Source organism: Tachypleus tridentatus, chromosome 8 (assembly GCF_004210375.1).
Source record: "Tachypleus tridentatus isolate NWPU-2018 chromosome 8, ASM421037v1, whole genome shotgun sequence".
Taxonomy (NCBI): Eukaryota; Metazoa; Arthropoda; class Merostomata; order Xiphosura; family Limulidae; genus Tachypleus; species Tachypleus tridentatus.
Window position 1 is genome coordinate 91031606 of NC_134832.1, and position 19158 is coordinate 91050763.

Sequence of the window (19158 nt, forward strand, 5' to 3'; positions counted from 1 at the left end):
ACAGATCAATCTGGGAACCCAAGATCCAACATCAACAAGATTTATGAGTTATGTACACCATCTCCCTCAAAAGTGATACTGACCAGAAATACCCCATGCAGAGTAACATCTTCAAATTAATAATCATCAAGGGATAGTGCAAGGGGAAGAATCACAGTAATCTACAAGTACCTCCACTATGACCCACAATATGGATGGAATAATAAGAGTATAGTTGAGGAAGGAATAGACATCTGTAATACGTGAGGACTTGTGTTAATTGGTTCAACTCTAAATCCAAGAACCAACCACTGAAAACTGACACCCACAAGGAGATAAAACAAGGGACCCCAATCAAAGGGGTGAACTGTAATTTTGACTGCTCACTCTCATTTATATTTGTTTCATAATGGGGAATAACACATTATCTACACCAACAGAACACCACTGCCTTAATCTCAATTGAATATTTTATTTGCATTTTGTATTTCATTAAACCATTCAGGAGAGTGCCTCCATAATCCATCACCATAGTAGCTTGGAACTGGAAAATGGTAAGAATTCACAAAATACATTAGAAGAATTTGGTGGAGGGGGAACACGATGAAGAGTTTGAAGGAATGACACTACTTGAGACAGTTCAATGGATAACAATGAAACCGTATTTTTAAAAGCAAACCATACCAATTTATTCAATATAAGGCATAGCAGGAATGGACAGCTATCCCCTTCAGCTTTACCCATGTAGTATATAGTTGGAGACTGGAAAACATTTTGTTAAAAATTCCATCACAAGGATAAACCTACAAACATTGAGAAACACCCCATGTCTGCAGTGTACATTGTGTTATCATGAAAATATAATATGTAAATCAACATAGCTGTACAGTGCATGTTTAATCTGCTACAAAATACCTGATTAGGCACCACTCACCACAGAGCAGAATCCAAACAATGAGCAATAATAAAAAGGAAAAAAAGGCCTTGAAAAAGAAAAAAATAACTCAAAGTCTTATCGAAAAAAGAAAAAATAACTCACCCACTCAAAGTCTTATCGAATTCTGAAGAGTGGCAACAAGGGAAAGACAAGAGCTTGTAGAGGAAGAAACAGCAGTCCGATGCAAATAGCGAGAGACAAACATATTATGGGATGTCAACATGTCAGCTGAAGAAGTCCTTCCAAGGGATATTGAAGTGCCAATGAAAAGATAAGGTGTTAAATTGAATGAAAAGACATCTGGAATAATTTATTGCAGGAAGAAAATAAAAATGAACAAGCCAATCAAATTATAAGTCAAACTAAATTGGCAAAGGTAGAAGCAGAAAGATCATGAATAGAGGACAGCTACCAAAGAAGAAACAAGCAAAAATGGGTGCCACAAAATGGAGCTGTAAGGATATAGAAGTCTATGTGTAACAGGCCAAAAATAAAGATGGGAAAAGGAGAAGTAGCTAAACACAGTAGTTATCCACACTAGCCACTGAAGAGTTATGGAGGAATTAACGATCTGTAAAAATATGTAAAGAGTATGTGAAACATAAAATGAAAATAAACAGACCATCAATATCCACAGGCAAATAGGAGAAGAAAGGAAAATGTAAGGGAAAGGTGAAATAAGGAGCACAGGGAGAATGGTTTGAATGTAGACAAAGTAAGGCAGGCAGACTGCTATGATGGATGATGAATCCTGAAGAAAAACATCAACTGGTAAAGTGTAGGGAGGGTAAGAACATGTGGTATCAGAAAAAATGAAAGATGAGGGATAAAGCTGCCCAAAATCTGGGATTGAGGAGATAGAAGACCCTCCCCCCAATCCAGAAGTGACAAAACTTGTATGACGAGGAACAGTGGATTGATCAGGGGAAATTTAGCCCCAGAAAACATTCCATTTGCACTGAGAAACTTCCATGAAGGAAGGGTGAAAGAAAAGAGCTAGAAAAGGATCTAGCTGTTAGAGAAACCAGATCTTCTCAATAACCAGAAGAAAACCAGATGTAAATATGGGGGACAGAAAGGTCTATATGAAACACTGGTGACTGAGGGTAACAAAGAAAGTATGGAATCAGAGGAAGATATAAATGAAGAAGAAAGTTGGAAATGGAGAAGTTGCAGAAACTACAGCGAGACAGGAGTTATCAGAAAAGCTGAACAAGGAGCTGGATAGCCTCCGGTACTGATGGCAACATGCCAATCTATATTAAATAAAATGACTAGATAAGAAACCCTTGGAAGGAAGAATAGGAATGGGTAAATAAAGACCAAGTGGATCCAGTAAAAGGTTGCATTATGATGCAAAATATGACAAATGAGCCAATGTGGAAGTAATAAATACATTACAGAAAGTGGGGAAATGGATAAAACATCACATACTTGAAAAATGTTGTATTAAGCCCAGCTGATTTTGCAAAACAGATAGTGAAAGATATGACAAAATCTGTTGGTGTAAAAAAAGACTATCAAATCTTCACTGGCCTAAAGAGATATAGCTTGTTCAGGAGGATTAGTGGGGAAAGTTCAGGAAAAGAAGGATAGCCCATATAACAATCTATTTCACAGAGGATAATAGCAGAAAAAGACAAATACTTCAAGGAGGTATAATACCCAAAGTGGTAACATGAGCCTCATATTTCAGTGTAGAAGTAATGAAGAAATCCTACTTCAGAAATCAAACAGAAATGGAACAGAAAAATGACTTATCTTCCTCTCAAACCATCCATATGTTAGGAAGGAAAGAGAAGTCAGGAGACACATATATGACACAAATACACTGCACAACAATTTTTTTGAAAAGTTTTTGCTGCTTGTGACAGGTACCTGGGTGGGTATGTACAAATATGGTTTTGGTTTTGCTTCATCACGTAGGAACTCTGAGAAATAGACAGTTAACTGTTTACCGGCAATAACGTATTTAATTACGTTTATGTTTCTAATATGCTATTAAGTTCAACATAATTAAAAGTGTGTTGCTCCTGACTTTTGTTTGTATTCAATGTCCGGTGCACCACGTTGCAATGTCCAACAGTAGACAGTAAGCATTGATGAATTCCAGTTGTCCTGATATCGTTTTTCCATTGTAGCAATGTCCTGGTGAAACCTTTCACTGTATTCGTCACTGACAGCACTGAGACTTGCAGGGAAGAAGTCCAAGTGTGAGTGGAGGAAATGAATCTTGAGTGACATGTTGCACTTCATTGTTTTGTATGCTTTGAGAAGTTTGTCTACCAGTTGATTGTAATGTGGGGTTCTGTAATTGCCAAGAAAATTGTCAACGTTTTTGAAGGCTTTCCAAGCAATCTTTTCTGGCCCAACTAATAGATCTTCAAACTGCTTTTCACTCATAACATGTCTGATCTGAGGGCCAACAAAAATTTCCCTCTTTGATCTTGGCCTTAGTTATTCTTGGGAACATCTGTCTTAAATAACAAAAACCTTCACCTTCTTTGTTCACTGCTTTCACAAAATTCTTCATAAGTTCCAATTTTATGTGAAGAGGAGGCAAAAACAATCTTTGTCAGGTTCATGTGACACATTTTTCTGTCCTGGAACTAACTTTTTATGGAGTGGCCAGCTCTGTCTAGAATAATGTTACTCTTTAGCATGACTGCCCCATTCACAGATGAAACAACAGTACTTTGTATAGCCAAGCTGCAGTCCCAGTAACAGAGCAATGACTTTCAGATCTCCACAGATATTCCAGTTGTACTTTCTGTACTGGATATGCTTCAGCAACATTTCCATGTTCTCATAGGTTTCTTTCATGTGTGCTGTATAGCCAACAGGTATTGAAGGGTGAACATTGTCATTGTGTAACAGAACAGTTTTAAGGCTTAACATTGATGAATCAATAAAGAAATGCCACTCTTGCAGGTCATGGTCACAGCCTAAAGCAGAGAACAATCCTTTGATGTCAACACAGAAACAGAGACTGTCAACTTGTCCAAAGAATTTGGTTATATTGTCTTGGTGGCTTCGAAAAACAGAGTAGCAGTACCAAGTTTAAGAACGAAGTTAATTTTCAAAGCAAGTGTTTATGGAGATCTACTTTGCACATAGAATATGCTGTCCTTTTTAACTGGTAAAGTACTATTGCTGCATAATAATTCCATCAGGTACTAGTACAGTTCATATCAAAACAGATAATTAAATATGGGAAACAGTTCAAAGCTAGTGACAAAATCTTGTTTGCAGATGTGTGAGAAACAGCTCCTGTGTGCAGGGAGGTAAGTGGTTCCTTTCAGAAATTTAAAATTATATACTATGTTTTAATGTCAACTTTACTAACATATTGTCACATTATGATGACATCATGCACTACTGCAATTCTTTTTAACCCTTTTCCTCTCGGCATCTTTATCTGAGCACACCGTGAGGTTTTAGAGAGTTACATTCAAAATTTAATTAAACTACTATGTTATCATATATAAATCTGGCATGAAAATGTAACTAGTAATCCAAGTTTCAATTTCTTAGTTTTTAAGACAATATTTAAAAAATCCCAAATTTTCCATGAATGTTGAATTGTGACATTTTATTTCTTGATAAACATCTTCTCTAACTTGTTTACAAATTCTCCAATAAGTATGAAATATGACATACATTATTCATTATACTCAGGAAAAGTATAATTTTCTATAGTCTCCCAATCATATTTAGTTACAGAACCATAAACTAGAAAATAAAATCCCTCTTCCTACACTTGTAACATTTCATTCAAAAATTGCCAATAGTTCTCCGACATTCAATACTAAACTAGAACTCCAAACTTCACACATTCTAGAAAAACCAGTTAGTTACATCAGTGATCAGGAGATACACCTGCAGCAAATAACAAGCAAGTTTTTACAAAAAATACAGCATCATAATATCAGAAAAAAAAAGAAGACCCAAGTAAGTACTTCATTTCTTGTTTTTTGCTTGTAATCTTTAATTATTATTAAAAAAATTAAATAATGTTAAAATTAGAAACTTTTTACATTAGATTAAGTAAAATTTAGAATAACAACAACAATGATAAAAAATTCTTCACATGGTATACTCGAGAGTGCAGTAGCTCATGCATTATGCAATTTAATATAATGACATGAGTTCCACATTCACCAACTGGTTTACAAACAAATGGTAGGAATATCAGGTAGTTATAATTCAAAGGCAATAAAATTTAAATATAAACACATATGTTACAAGTTTAAAACTATTTAGGATAAACAAATGTAGTTTCATATTACAACCTGAAGTCATATTCGAATGAAAAATAGGTTAATGTTAATTTTTCAAATTTGTTTTGAGAAAATATCAGACAAAATATAAAGTTTCACTGAAAAAGTTTAAAATTTGATTAAGTTGTTTTAGCAATTATGCAAATATATTTTTTTTATCTTAACAAGAAAACCACTTTGCACTCGGAATAGTCAACATTTGAATCCATATATTGAGAGATATTTTTATAAAAAATACTTCTTAAAAATTAAAATTTGTCTATAAATAACTCTTACTAATTACTGAAACCTAGCAAAATTTTGTGAAGATACATAGAACCTATAAGAAGTGATAATATGAAAACTACATAGGTCAAGAACTCAGCCAATTCAAGCAAGGCTTTAGCAAGAGAGTTAAACACCTGCTTTTATATGTGAGGTAGCTCAAAGTTAGTGGCACACGAATCTCATAGGCAGATGCATGAAAAAATTGAGCAGTGCTAAGGTATCATCTCAGAATTTTGAATCTAGCTTTGACCTTCCTATTATGTTCAGAATATTAATACCATCTTCAGTTCTGTTCAATTTTGTGAAATTTTTAAAAACCAAGTTTTATACATTTGTCATAAAATAATTAGACTCATGTTCTAGAGAAAGGTCAGTACAGAAAGGGTTAAAAGGACAAGATAAATTACACTCACATCACTTTTTCAACACACCAATCAGTTACACGAGAAAAATAATGTAGCTTTTGGCAAAGTTCTTTCAGCAATGGGTCTGATAAAGACATTTTCTGAAATTGAGAAAAGACTGATGTTGATTCCAAAAGAAAAATTTCATACAATTTTACACATTTCATGGTTTTGTCATATAAATCAAAATAACAAGTGAAAAATATTTTAATTTTACTTAGCACATATTTTGTATCACTATTTATAAAAAATGTTATAATTATTCACTGTACCTCACATATGTGATGTAGTAACAGTACATTACATATTTCACATTCAGATATTTACTATATACCTATTTTAAACCTATTTAATTAAAATAAAATTGCAAATTTGAATATTCATAACATTTAGGTGTATGAATTAACTTGTAAGAAGTTTGAGTAGCATTTGCTCATAAAGCAAAGTGACACATAACAACTTAGCTTCTTTTTCATCACTGCAAGATTTTTTTCAAATACAAGTTTAATAATACCAACAACTACATGTGCAAAATGTAACACCTTGTCATATTTTTCTTTTTAAAACTTCCTGATGAACACTTTTCTTTACTCAAATTACTGATTAAGATAAATGAGAAGACAAGCAAATAAGCTTTCAAATTCCTCAAGAGAGAAAGAAATGGATTTCCAAGTATATTAAAACTAACATCAAACTGAAAATGCACAAAAATTCTTAAGAATAATCATGGATGCAACTTTAAGTGATTACTTTGACTAACACTTCAAAAATAATAAACCTGCACCCATGTAACAATAGGTTCTGAACAAATAATTTTCAAAATCTATAGAATTTTACAAACTAACACTTCCATGCACAATTCTTGAAATTAAAAAAACTGCACTGTCTTTGCAGTAGTTTATTACATGCCCTACAAAAAATGTGTTTTGTGCATATAAACCATCAGCTAAGACAATATTTTTCTTAATCAGTGATGTCGAGAAACCCACTTGTTGAAAAATTTATATGCAAAAACAGCTTCCGGTCAGTTACCTCTTTCTTTGTGATCCTGACGATGACCACATGTTTGGAAGGGGTTGTGTAACTGAGTGTCGGAATGTAGAGGGTGGTGTTAGATGTTTGAATATATAATTTTATTTATTTTATTATATTAATATAGGTATAAAGGCATTCCTTTATATTGGTTTATTTTGGGTTTAAGTTGTTGTATAAGTTAGGCTTCTTTAATTTTGCATTTGTTTATGTTTGTTTCTTTATTTAGTATTTGAGTGTTTTCTATGGTTATGTTGTGCTTATTTGACTTGCAGTGTTCGAAAACGTGTGAAGGTGACTTTTTATGTTCTTTGAACCTGGTTTCCATTTTTCTACTTGTTTCTCCAATATAGACGTCGTGGCAGTTATCACATTGTATTTTATAAATAATGTTGGTATGGTGTTTGTCAGTGTAGTTTTTACATAGTATAGACCTCAGTTTTGTGCCTGGTTTTTGAATAAATTTGGTATTAACTGGAATGTCATATTTTGTTACTAGTTTTTGCCAAATGTTGGTTATTTGTCTGCTGATGTCGGGAATATATGGTATGCAGCAGTATATGGTTCCGTGATTTTTTGATTCGTGAGATATATTTACTTTTGTTGGTTGATTTTGCTTTTTGTCCAAGTGTGTGCATATAATGTTTTCTACGGTTTGTGGAGGAAACTTATTGATGTTGATGAAGTATTGTTTTATTTTGTCTAATTCATCGTTAATTTTATCTGGTGAGCATAGTTTTATGGCTGTATTTATTTGGTTTCTTAGCATGTTGAGTTTTTGTTTTGTTTCATGTGCTGAATCCCAAGGAATGTATAGTCCAGTATGGGTGATATTTCGGTGGATTTCTGTTTTGAATTGTGTGTCGGTTTTTGTAATTTTAAGGTTAAGAAATGATATTTGATTGCTTTCTTCCCTGTACCAGTATAGTGGTGGATGTAATGCTGTTGTTAATTGCTTGTGTTTCAACTTGTGTCATAAAAATATTGGCTAGAACTGGTGATACTGGGTTGCCCATGCTTAGGCCATTTGTTTGTGTATAGTTGTGGTTGTTGAACATGAAGTTTATCTTTATCGTGGTGAATTCTATAGTCAGTTAGTTAGTTATCACCATTAGATTCCATCTAGGAACATAGGGCGCATAAACGCTATGGATTCTTCAACAAGTATTTAAGTGAGTAGGTTGTTAGCCCACTGCACTGAGCCGTCCCTACTTTAGCAGTGTAAGACTAGAGGGAAGGCAGCTAGTCATCACCACCCACTGCCAACTCTTGGGCTACTCTTGTACCAACGAATAGTGGGATTGACCATAACATTATAACTCCCCCCCGGGTGGGAGGGCGAGCATGTTTGGCGTGACGCGTGCGCGAACCTTGGTATATGAGTTGCACGCCTTACGAGCTATGACATGCCAGGCCCGGTGAATTATATGAGGGTTACTAATTGGTTGCTAGGAATGTCTATAGTTGGGTTAGGGTCTCGGATATAGAGTTCTAAGGCTATCTTGCAGGCTTCAGTGGTTGGAACTTCTGTAAAGAGGGATATAACATCGAAACTGGCCATTAAGGCTTTATGATTAAGTTGATTTAGATTAGACTTGAAATTAAAAGAGTCTTTGATGAATGAGCTGGCTGATGTTACATATTTGGAGAATGCCCATGCTATGTATTTACCAAGATTGTAATTAAACGATTCATATGTGGACATTATTGGTCGTAATGGACAATTTGGTTTATGAGGTTTGGGGATGCCGTATATTTGTGGTGTGCATGAGTCGGTTTTACGTAGGTAGGAATAAAGTATTTGTGAAATTGTGTTGGCTTTTTTCATTTTTAGTAGTAATTTGTTCAGTTGTGTCTCGTGTGTCTTTATTGGATTTGTGTGTATTGGTTTAAATTTGTTCGTTTCTGATAAGATGCTCTTCATTTTTTGGATGCATTAATTTGTGTTCATTATGACTATAGCGTTACCTTTATCTGCTTTTAGAATTTTTATGTTTTTGTCTTGTTTTAGGTTTTTAATGGAATTAATGTCTCTTTTAGTAACATTGTTTTTTAGTTTTCTGTTTTGTGGAATTATGTTGATGGTTTTGTGAGAAAATTCTTTGAAAAAATTGTTTAAGATGTTGTTTTTAGGTGTTTCTGGAAAACATAAATTTTTAATTTTACCTGGAAAGTTTGGTTGTTGGATGTCAATAAAATTGTCTAAGTTGTCTTCTTTCTGTTGGTTGTTTTCGGTTGTTTTCTTGTTTTTGTTTTCTGTAGAAAGTATCACAAGTCTCCTGGCTAGATCTTTTAAACATGTTTTGATTTCTATGGTTGGAATGTACTATTGCGAAGTTGAGTCCTTTGTTAAGTAGATGTATCTCATCTGCGTTTAATTGTTGGTCGGATCTGTTAATTATGAGGTTAGTCAACGGTTTGTCGTGTTGGTGTCTTTTCTCTTGTTTGCATCTTAGTTTTTCTAGTTTTTTGTTGTGGCAGATCTTTTTGTCACTGTCGTTTTTAGTATTGATTTGGTTTATGTTTCGTTGTATAAGTCCGTAAATCTCTGGTTTAATGTAGCATGCCAGTTGATGGTCTAGGTTCATTTTTTGTTTTTGTAAGTCATGTAGTTCTTTGTATTTTGTGTTCAACATGGCTTTAATAGTTTTTTCTGTAAGTTTTGGATAATGTTTGTGTATTTATTAAAATTTTTGATAGTTTTACCTTTACAAAATTAGGGGTTAGTTGTTCCTTTCTACATTGTTGAATGAAAGAGATGTCATTTCTTCTATTGATAATTCTTTGGTTTAAATGTCTTAGTTTCTTAACGATCGTGTGAGCGTGTACTGTTAATAGTGGTGTACGTTATGGGGATACCTCATAAACCAGATTGTCCATTACGACCAATAGTCCACATATGAATCGTTTAATTACAATCTTGGTAAATACATAGCATGGGCATTCTCCAAATATGTAACATCAGCCAGCTCATTCATCAAAGACTCTTTTAATTTCAAGTCTAATCTAAATCAACTTAATCATAAAGCCTTAATGGCCAGTTTCGATGTTATATCCCTCTTCACAGAAGTTCCAACCACTGAAGCCTGCAAGATAGCCTTAGAACTCTATATCCAAGACCGTAACCCAACTATAGACATTCCCAGTAACCAGTTAGCAACCCTCATAGAATTCACCATGATAAAGACAAACTTCATGTTCAACAACCACAACTACATACAAACAAATGGCCTAAGTATGGGCAACCCAGTATCACCAGTTCTAGCCAATATTTTTATGACACAAGTTGAAACACAAGCAATTAACACAGCATTACATCCACCACTATACTGGTACAGATATGTAGATGACACGGTTGCAGGATTCAAATCTACAGAACACATACTTAATTTTTTCAATCACATTAACTCTATACATCCCAACATTAACTTCACATGTGAACAGGAAGAAAGCAATCAAATAGCATTTCTTAACCTCAAAATTACAAGAACTGACACACAATTCAAAACAGAAATCCACCGAAAAATCACCCATACTGGACTATACATTCCTTAGGACTCAGCACATGAAACAAAACAAAAACTCAACATACTAAGAAATCAAATAAACACAGCCATAAAACTATGCTCACCAGATAAAATTAACGATGAATTAGACAAAATAAAACAATACTTCATCAACATCAACATCCACAAACTGTAGAAAACATTATACGCACACACCTAGACAGAAAGCAAAATCAACCAACTAAAGTAAATATATCTCACGAATCAAAAAATCACAAAACCATATACTGCTGTATATTATATATTCCTGACATCAGCAAACAAATAACCAACATTTGGCAAAAACTAGTAACAAAATATGACATTCCAGTTAATACCAAATTTATTCAAAAACCAGGCACAAAACTGAGGTCTATACTATGTAAAAACTACACTGACAAACACCACACCAACATTATTTACAAAATACAATGTGATAACTGCCACGACTTCTATATTGGAGAAACTAGTAGAAAAATGGAATTAGATTCATAAAAAAACATAAAAAGTCACCTTCACACGTTTTCAAACACTGCAAGTCAAATAAACACAACATAACCATAGAAAACACTCAAATACTAAATAAAGAAATAAACATAAACAAATGCAAAATTAAAGAAGCCTTACTTATACAACAACTTAAACCCAAAATAAACCAATATAAAAGAATGCCTTTATACCTATATTAATATAATAAAATAAATAAAATTATATATTCAAACATCTGATTCCGCCCTCTACATTCCAACACTCACTTACACAACTCCTTTCAAACATGTGGTCAGCTTCCGGTCAGTTACCTCTTTCTTTGTGAACCTGACGATGACCGAAGAAGGTCGAAACGTTGTTCGCTCTTCTATGTAAAATATTTTCTCAACCCAAACGAGCTGTTTTTGCATATAAATATTTTTTCTTATATTAATAAATTAACTGGACAAAAAACTTTAGTACAGTCTTGTACTTACTGGAATTATTTCCTTTACAGTGTCTAACACATATCCAGCTGACATATCAGAAACACACTGGTTCCAAGCTAATACCAAAACAATTGGCTTAAGGTCAGAAAACATGGGTTCTTTTAATAAAGCTATTGCTTCTTCTGGTTGTCCCATCAAAATATATTGCACTGCTGTATTCTAAGAAGAGAAACACACAGGAAAAAGCATAATGTACATCTACAAAAGCTCGTTTGATACATAATATTTCACAAATTACAGAACACTTTGCTGTATTTAATATAGTATCATCAATTCCCCAAGAAAATGTAAATTAAATAAAGTAATTCATATTGTAAAGCAGACAATGATGAAGTAGCTTTTAGCTGTATAATTGAACTTTACATATGAATAAATAAATAAATAAATATATTTTATTATAAAAACCATTAATTACACATGTTTAACTATAAAAGTTTACAAAAATACCAAAACAATCTGATCATAAGATTAATTCACTAAAAAACAATAATTTATAGTTCAAATTAATGTCAATGAATCATTATTTATCATTTAAGTTTAGAAATGTTAAGAAAAAGTTACTTTTTGAAGGATCATTTCTTTTTGTTTTACAGTTTATCTGAAATGCAAAATGATAAAAATGTTAGGTGTGGTGTAATAAAATGGGATATTTTCAGCACCTTTTTTTGCATTAGTGTTATCACTGATTTAAAACACGAGAAAAAGGAATTACACAATTTTGTTACCCACAAAGTTACCTACGGGTCCACTTAGAAGTATAGTCGATAGCAGTACATAGCTACATAAAAAAAGACTATCACAAATGAATTATGACTAAATTCTACAGTAAATATGACATATAATGACTTTATTAATGTATTTGCAACTATGCAAATTTCTGTAGGATATCCAACAAAATTTAATGTGTATGCTGAACTGTCATTATGGTGAACTAATAACAACCATTTTCTCCTTTTGCAATGGGCCACAGGTCAAAAGCCATGCCATTGTATTTGTTGACTTGCATTCAAAATGTTATTGAACTACTGTTTCATGAATTACGTCAATAAGTTTGGAATCAAATTGTAGATTATAAAATTCAAACATTAATATTATATACAAGTTAAAATTTTAATTTAAAAGTAAAGATTAAAAGAACACAAACATAGATTTCAGTGAGTCATGGTATAACAAATGCATCACCCTTTAAAGTTAAATATTCATGATGTCAAAATACTAAGTCTATACTTCTGTACAAATTAGGAACTCAAATTATTAATATTGACAAGCTAGAATATAAAATAAAAACCTCATATCTTTTTATTTTGCTGAGATATGAATTTTATACTGAATCAGACATTCTGGCCTTGTTAACCTCTCCATTTTTTGAATCAGTTCTTTATATACTCTTACTACAATATATGACATCTGAATAACCAATCAACAGCTTAGAATCACCCCTAGTGGTTCTCTCAGCCAATTTAATCTGTGAAAAGTCTACCACATTGTTTCAAAACAAGATTACAAGTTGTCTTTTGTCTGTTTGAAGTTTCATATATTTTATAAACATATGTATAGGTTTCATGATGATGAGAAACTCACTTGAAGTAAAAGTGTATTTTCAAGCTGTCTTGATAATACACAAGTACAGCTTAGTTACTAAGCTTAATAAATTATAACGGAATTCTATGGTGTCAGTATTGTTACTTATGATTTTTTAGTCATAAAACCTAAAAAAACTGATATCCTCCATGTGCAAAATTTTAAAAGGCTTAGCAACCAATGTCCAGCAGCAACCAAGTTCAAAGATTATTGCAAGAAGAGAACTGTTTGTTTTACTTCTTGATTGAATGAGCTATCTTTTACGATAAACAAGTTTAATAATTTATTTCAAGATATTAATAATCTATATATCTTATAATGTATAATAATTGAAATGTGACTGTATATTACAAAATAATAGTCAACTAAAACACAGCCAAGATAAGGAAGATTAAAGGTCAGTTTTATATTACTGGATACATAACTTGATTGCACATACACTATCAATGCAAGTTATGTACTTAACAAGGCATGACTGAATGGTCAAAAGATTCACAAGAAATAGGGCTAGCTGGTAAATCCTGCTCTTCAAATAAAGGTGAAAACACCTCAGCAACAGAACTCGTTTGTTCATGAATAAAAGAAAGAGGGCTCTCACCCATCATTTCGGTATCTAATAAACATTAATATTCACCAAGTATATTCTCATAACACAACAAAGTGATTTCAATTCCTTAAGACTGCTGAAATAAAGCTTCAATAACAGGAGTACAATTAAGAATGCCATTATGATGGTAATTTTTGGTTCTACATTCACACCACAATAATAGCATACTCACAGATACATGAATACATGGACATTTTGCAGACTTAAAATTATCAAAAGAATAAGTTATTTTACTCTTAGAGGATTAAAAAACAAAGTACTTAACCCTGATAAAATTCAAGTTAAAAAATGAATAAAGGAGGTAATACTACTTTTCAACTTACCAAAAGTGTTTCTAAAAAATGTGAGTTGCGTTTTACAGACTGTAACAAGGCTTCTCGATGATTAAGTGTTCCATCAAGGTTAATAGCACACTTTATCAAACTAGATGGCAGGGATAAAACATCTCTTGTAGTCTCAAGTGACTGTTGTCCACCTCTACGACAAAACAACTGATCTTCTTTATCACAGAGATGCTGAAGAAAGCAAGGTCTCCTCCTTCCCAAACAAGCTCCATAAACCCTATTATACTCAAGTGTATTATTTGCACATAAAAGTACAAGGTCTTCAAAGATCAAATCGAGCATTTCAGATATGTCAGGATTTTGGGTGAAACACTGAATGATACCTTCAGGTAACAAACTGAGGATGAGAAGGATCTTAGTAACAACTTCATCAGGTTTAGGCACAATGGAATTGATTCTGTTTTTAATTTGCTTAATACAGTATGATAAGCACTCTAAATAGATCATACACACTTGAAATTTGCTGTAAATTAAATCTGTTTCTTCACTGGAAAGCAGAAGCTGGTTCAACAAGCAGCTTACCAGTGAAGGATTTTCAAGTAAACCTTCCTTAAGTACTGCATAACAGTCAGAAGACAACTGAACTCCATCTACATTTTCACCATCAAGCATACTACAGTATAATACATGTAGTTCCTAAAGTGTGAAAAAAAACATATATATATGTATATATATGCATATATGTATAAATGTGTGTGTATATGGTAAGAAAACATCTAAGAAAATAAATTATTAATTAAATAAAATTAAATTATTTTCAAAATATTAGAATATTTTACACTAAATATATTAGCCATACATGTGAATTCCAAGTATTTCATTCATTCTGATAATAATGGGGCAGCTCTTTATATAGATTACTAGTTCCTCTGGCATGAAAAATGAAAAACAAATTATTCATTAAAGCCCACTTGGGCTTTATAGCCTTATAAGCTTTCTCAGTTTCTATGCCTACACTAACAAGTTTATACCTTGTAAATTCTACACTGAATTCAAAACACACACACAACTATATAGTTATGTAGATTTATAAATAATTTAATAACAGTATTTTATACGTCCATGGTTGAAGAATGTACTTAATTTTGAGGTAAAAATGATAAGTATGATTCCTACAAAAAATAAAAAGAACAAACAAACAAGAGAACCCATCACATGTGGTAAACTTATACACTAACATGAACATTGTAAAATAGTTCATTGAGAATAAAATCATGAGGTGTTGTTCAATTAATAGCAAAAGTTAATTTTTTAAATAAAAACTGAAATCATGACATTGTAAAATGCATGGAGAAAAAAACAAGTACATGCACTGAATGTTTGTTACCAATGTACAGTATCAAAAAAAATGAAACAGTGTGAAAAAGAAAACAAATAAGGACTGCTCTTCAGATGTGCAAGGAAAGGATCACAAGATTATTGAATGTTCACAGAACAGTGTAGAGTGACTCCAATTCCAAAAACAATACAAAAATAACTATTTAGTTATGGTATTTATACAGAAGAAATCATATTACTTCTTATATTTAGCTATTACTATTAATACAAAATGCCTTTCCTGTGTTTTGTTAAGAAATACACCCAATGATGGCACCATAAAGTTAGCAAAATGAAGGAAATAAAATTGTATATTAATATTAATATATTTTACTTCATATTACAGTTAGGTTGTAGAGAAAATTGAAACAGCGTTGTACTTATAACATTTACAAAATGTCATAAAGCACTACATACCTTTAATACATTTGAAGAAGCACCTGGCAAAGCATCTCGTAATAAAACACGAAATTCTGCATCTTTTGCCAACAGTTCAACATCTCTATCCTGCATTGGTATAACCAGCAATGGTTATCAATAATTGTTTTATAAAACCAAGTTTAGGAATGTTAATGAATGAGATTTTCATTTACAAATTAATATTTGTAATTAATTCAATGTCAGTTTAACTTTGTAATTTAAATTATTTGTATCATATATTTTTTGAACAGTTACTACATATTTGAAGAGCCGAATAGAAATATTTTAAATGCAGGTGACAAATCATAAATCCCATCCATGTGAAATGCTACATTACAGACTAAAGAGTTGCATAAGAAGTTTCTCTAGATTTACTTTAAATACAATCTAAAACATTCTTCTATTTAAGAGTTACTATTCAAAGGTTCAGTTACATACAACAGATATGTCTCACAAGAACAAAAAAATAAAATAAAGAAAAGGTCCCAATAAGTGTTAAAAATTTAGGAAAAGTTTCCTTAGCAGGTAATTGGATTTAATCAATTTAACTTTTTCCATTTATGTGTGTGTGAATATCTACACTTTCTACACATAAATGATATGCATAAAGATGTAGTACACACACACACACACAATGTACAACTGGCAACTGAAAGCTGTAAATCACTAGCCTGAAAACAAGCTTACTTGGAAAAACATTATACAATTCATGCATTTTTTATCTTAATCATTTGTGATGATGAGAAAATCCACTTGTAGAGAAAATTATATATTTAAAAACAGCTGGTATGGCTAGAGAAAGCACTAATAGAAAAGGGAACAACATTTCAACCTTCTTTGGACCTTTTTCAAACATTGCAAATCAAATAAACACAACATAACCACAGAAAACACCCAAATACTAAATAAAGAAACAAACATAAACAAACACAAAATTAAAAAAACTTTACTTATGCAACAACTCAAGCCCGAAATAAACCAATACAAGGAACACCTTTATACCTATATTAATAAATATATCCAACATCTAAGCACGCCCTCTACATTTCTACACTCAATTACACAACCACCTTCAAACATGTGGTCAGCTACCAGTCGGTAACCCTTTCTTTCTTTGTGAACCTGAGGATGACCGAAGAAGGTCGAAACATCGTTTGGTCCTCTAACAGTGCTTTCTCTACCCATACCAGCCATTTTTAAATATATAATATTAATCATTTATTTATTGATGTAATTTTTGTAATAAGTATATGTATGATACAACATAAAAAATGCAAAAAGGAAATCAAAAAGTTATTTTATATCTTGTCAAGTTCTAACTGAGATAAAAAATGCAAGATAGTCATAACACTTACACATACAGAAATACAAATATTACCCAGTGGGTCACTCAACAGAATACAAACCTCCATGCAGGTTGATCATATTCCAACTCTCAAAAATATGAAAACGTAATCAATGAACATGGACCATTTCTGGTAGGGCAATAAGTAATAATATTCTACATATATTCCCCACCATACATCAAAATTCAATCATTCATGAGTTAGAAAGCAAAATAGTGTGAATAATTGGTTCCTGTGTCAACAGACAGGATTTATTTTTATTTCTCTAACATTTACCCTCTAAAACCTAACCAATTCTATGCTAGGTGATAGTTTAAATTTATGCCAACTTTCATCCAAATCCATTGGCTGTTTGAGAAATCTTGCTGACAAACACACATACAAACAGAAAAACACAGACAGAGGTGAAAACATAGCACCTGTCCACCTTCGGTGACAGACATACTGACTATGTTACTAATACTTTAACAAAAATTATTCAGTTACTAAACAAAATCTGCAATTAATTTTAAGATAACATTATTTTTTGTTATTATATTCTATTGTGAAAGTATCAGTCTGTATCTTATGTCTAGTGATATGTTACTTACAAAATGACTACGGTTACACATTGTAACCATGTATATTTAATTATTAAGATTTCATATATCAATATGATAAAATTCAGTCATAATAATTTGAACATGAATAAACCTCAAACATGATCATTACATGGGAGGTGAACAATACTGATGTAACACCCTACATTAATATTCTCCATTTATTCGATACGCCTAAATTTTGTAAAATTCAAATTATGAGATTTTTAATTGTGTCATTATTTTAACTAAGGCTTCAATCATTACAATATAAAAAATAATACTGAAATACGAAATTACCTAATAAACTTCAAGATTAATCAACTATTAAACATTTCTATCTTACCTGAGCACTAACAAGCTCCTTCAGCAGTTGACAACAAAGCCAACTTAAATGGTTTGGAGATTTCAAAGGAGACTGGAAAATACTGAAAATGGAAATAAATTACTGAGTGAATTTGTATGCAAGTTGAACGTATATACATCAGGATCATGGAAATTTAATGATAAAACTTCTGAGTGTTAATAGACAGCACCAATCGTTGAAGTTTTACTCTTAGTCTTACTTATTGAGGGTTCAAAGTAAAACTTTTCCTTGTAAATTACATCAATTAAAAAAAATATGGAAAAACACCCTCACCTAGCTTTCTCGGGATAAAAAGCAATATTTTTTAGAAGTTTTATTAGGTTTTCTTTTGCTTTTTCATCGCTTGTCGAGGCAAGTGTAGTGGCACATGAACGTGCTAATTCCCATTGCCCAAGACGCACGTGATTTGAAAACTCCACTTCTAAGGTATGAAACTGAGAATCTATCCTACTACTACTAGTGTTCACTTTATTTCTGACATGCAAGTGCTCCGCCATAATAATTTATCCTATTCTATAAAACCACTGCAACTTAGTATATAGGTTTAAAAAGTGACACTTATTAGTTATTACGAACTCGTAGTTAAAGTTCCACGCATTTCGCTAATCCCCCAAGGCTCACATTATCACCAAATCGCTAATCAAACATTGCATTAGAGAAAATGTGAAATTTAAAACTAAAAAGCTTATTTATAATTCAGCATAAAGCAATTTTCAACCTAATTTATGTATTTACTAACGTAATTTGTGAATTTACATGCTACGCATTTTTAGTCTACATTTATGTTTTACTTGAATTAACAACTATTACTGAAACATATATGTTTGTCACTATCCTGTCATTTCATACTTAGTTTCATTTGTATCATATACTTTAAAAAGGTGGTGTCGTATTCCCCTAGTGCCTGTATTGGACTCTAAAAGCAACTGATAGAAATAAATAACACTTCTAATTTTGTATTTCGCTTACAATGAAATAAGAATATACATTTTCATTTTTTACTATTTTTATTACAGTTTATTCAAACTAATTATTTGTATGGTATTAGACATCAGTAAGTTTAATACTTAGAGAGCAACAACCACTTATATAAATAACTCTTTCTATAGGAAGAAATAAAATAATGCTTAAATTTGTAGAGCACACTATCAGCCTACGTTAAGTAATACATACGTTT

At 32.0% G+C, this 19158-nt stretch overlaps 1 protein-coding gene across 6 annotated transcripts in view; it reads right to left on the reverse strand.

Annotated features, from left to right (window-relative positions):
• The window catches only part of Sptz (zinc finger FYVE-type containing 26 spastizin), a 137418-nt gene extending 118808 nt beyond the window's left edge, over nt 1-18610 (reverse strand). For all 6 annotated transcript variants that reach the window (XM_076450137.1, XM_076450138.1, XM_076450136.1 and 3 more), the window contains exons 1-6: nt 18255-18610; nt 17961-18042; nt 15688-15777; nt 13933-14589; nt 11410-11580; nt 5877-5968 (exon numbers count right to left, since the gene is read on the reverse strand). In XM_076450137.1, coding sequence (XP_076306252.1) covers nt 5877-5968; nt 11410-11580; nt 13933-14589; nt 15688-15777; nt 17961-18042; nt 18255-18478 — 1316 coding nt within the window. In that variant the 5' untranslated portion in view covers nt 18479-18610. The remainder of the gene's footprint in view (nt 1-5876; nt 5969-11409; nt 11581-13932; nt 14590-15687; nt 15778-17960; nt 18043-18254) is intronic.
• Nucleotides 18611-19158: the final 548 nt, after the last annotated feature.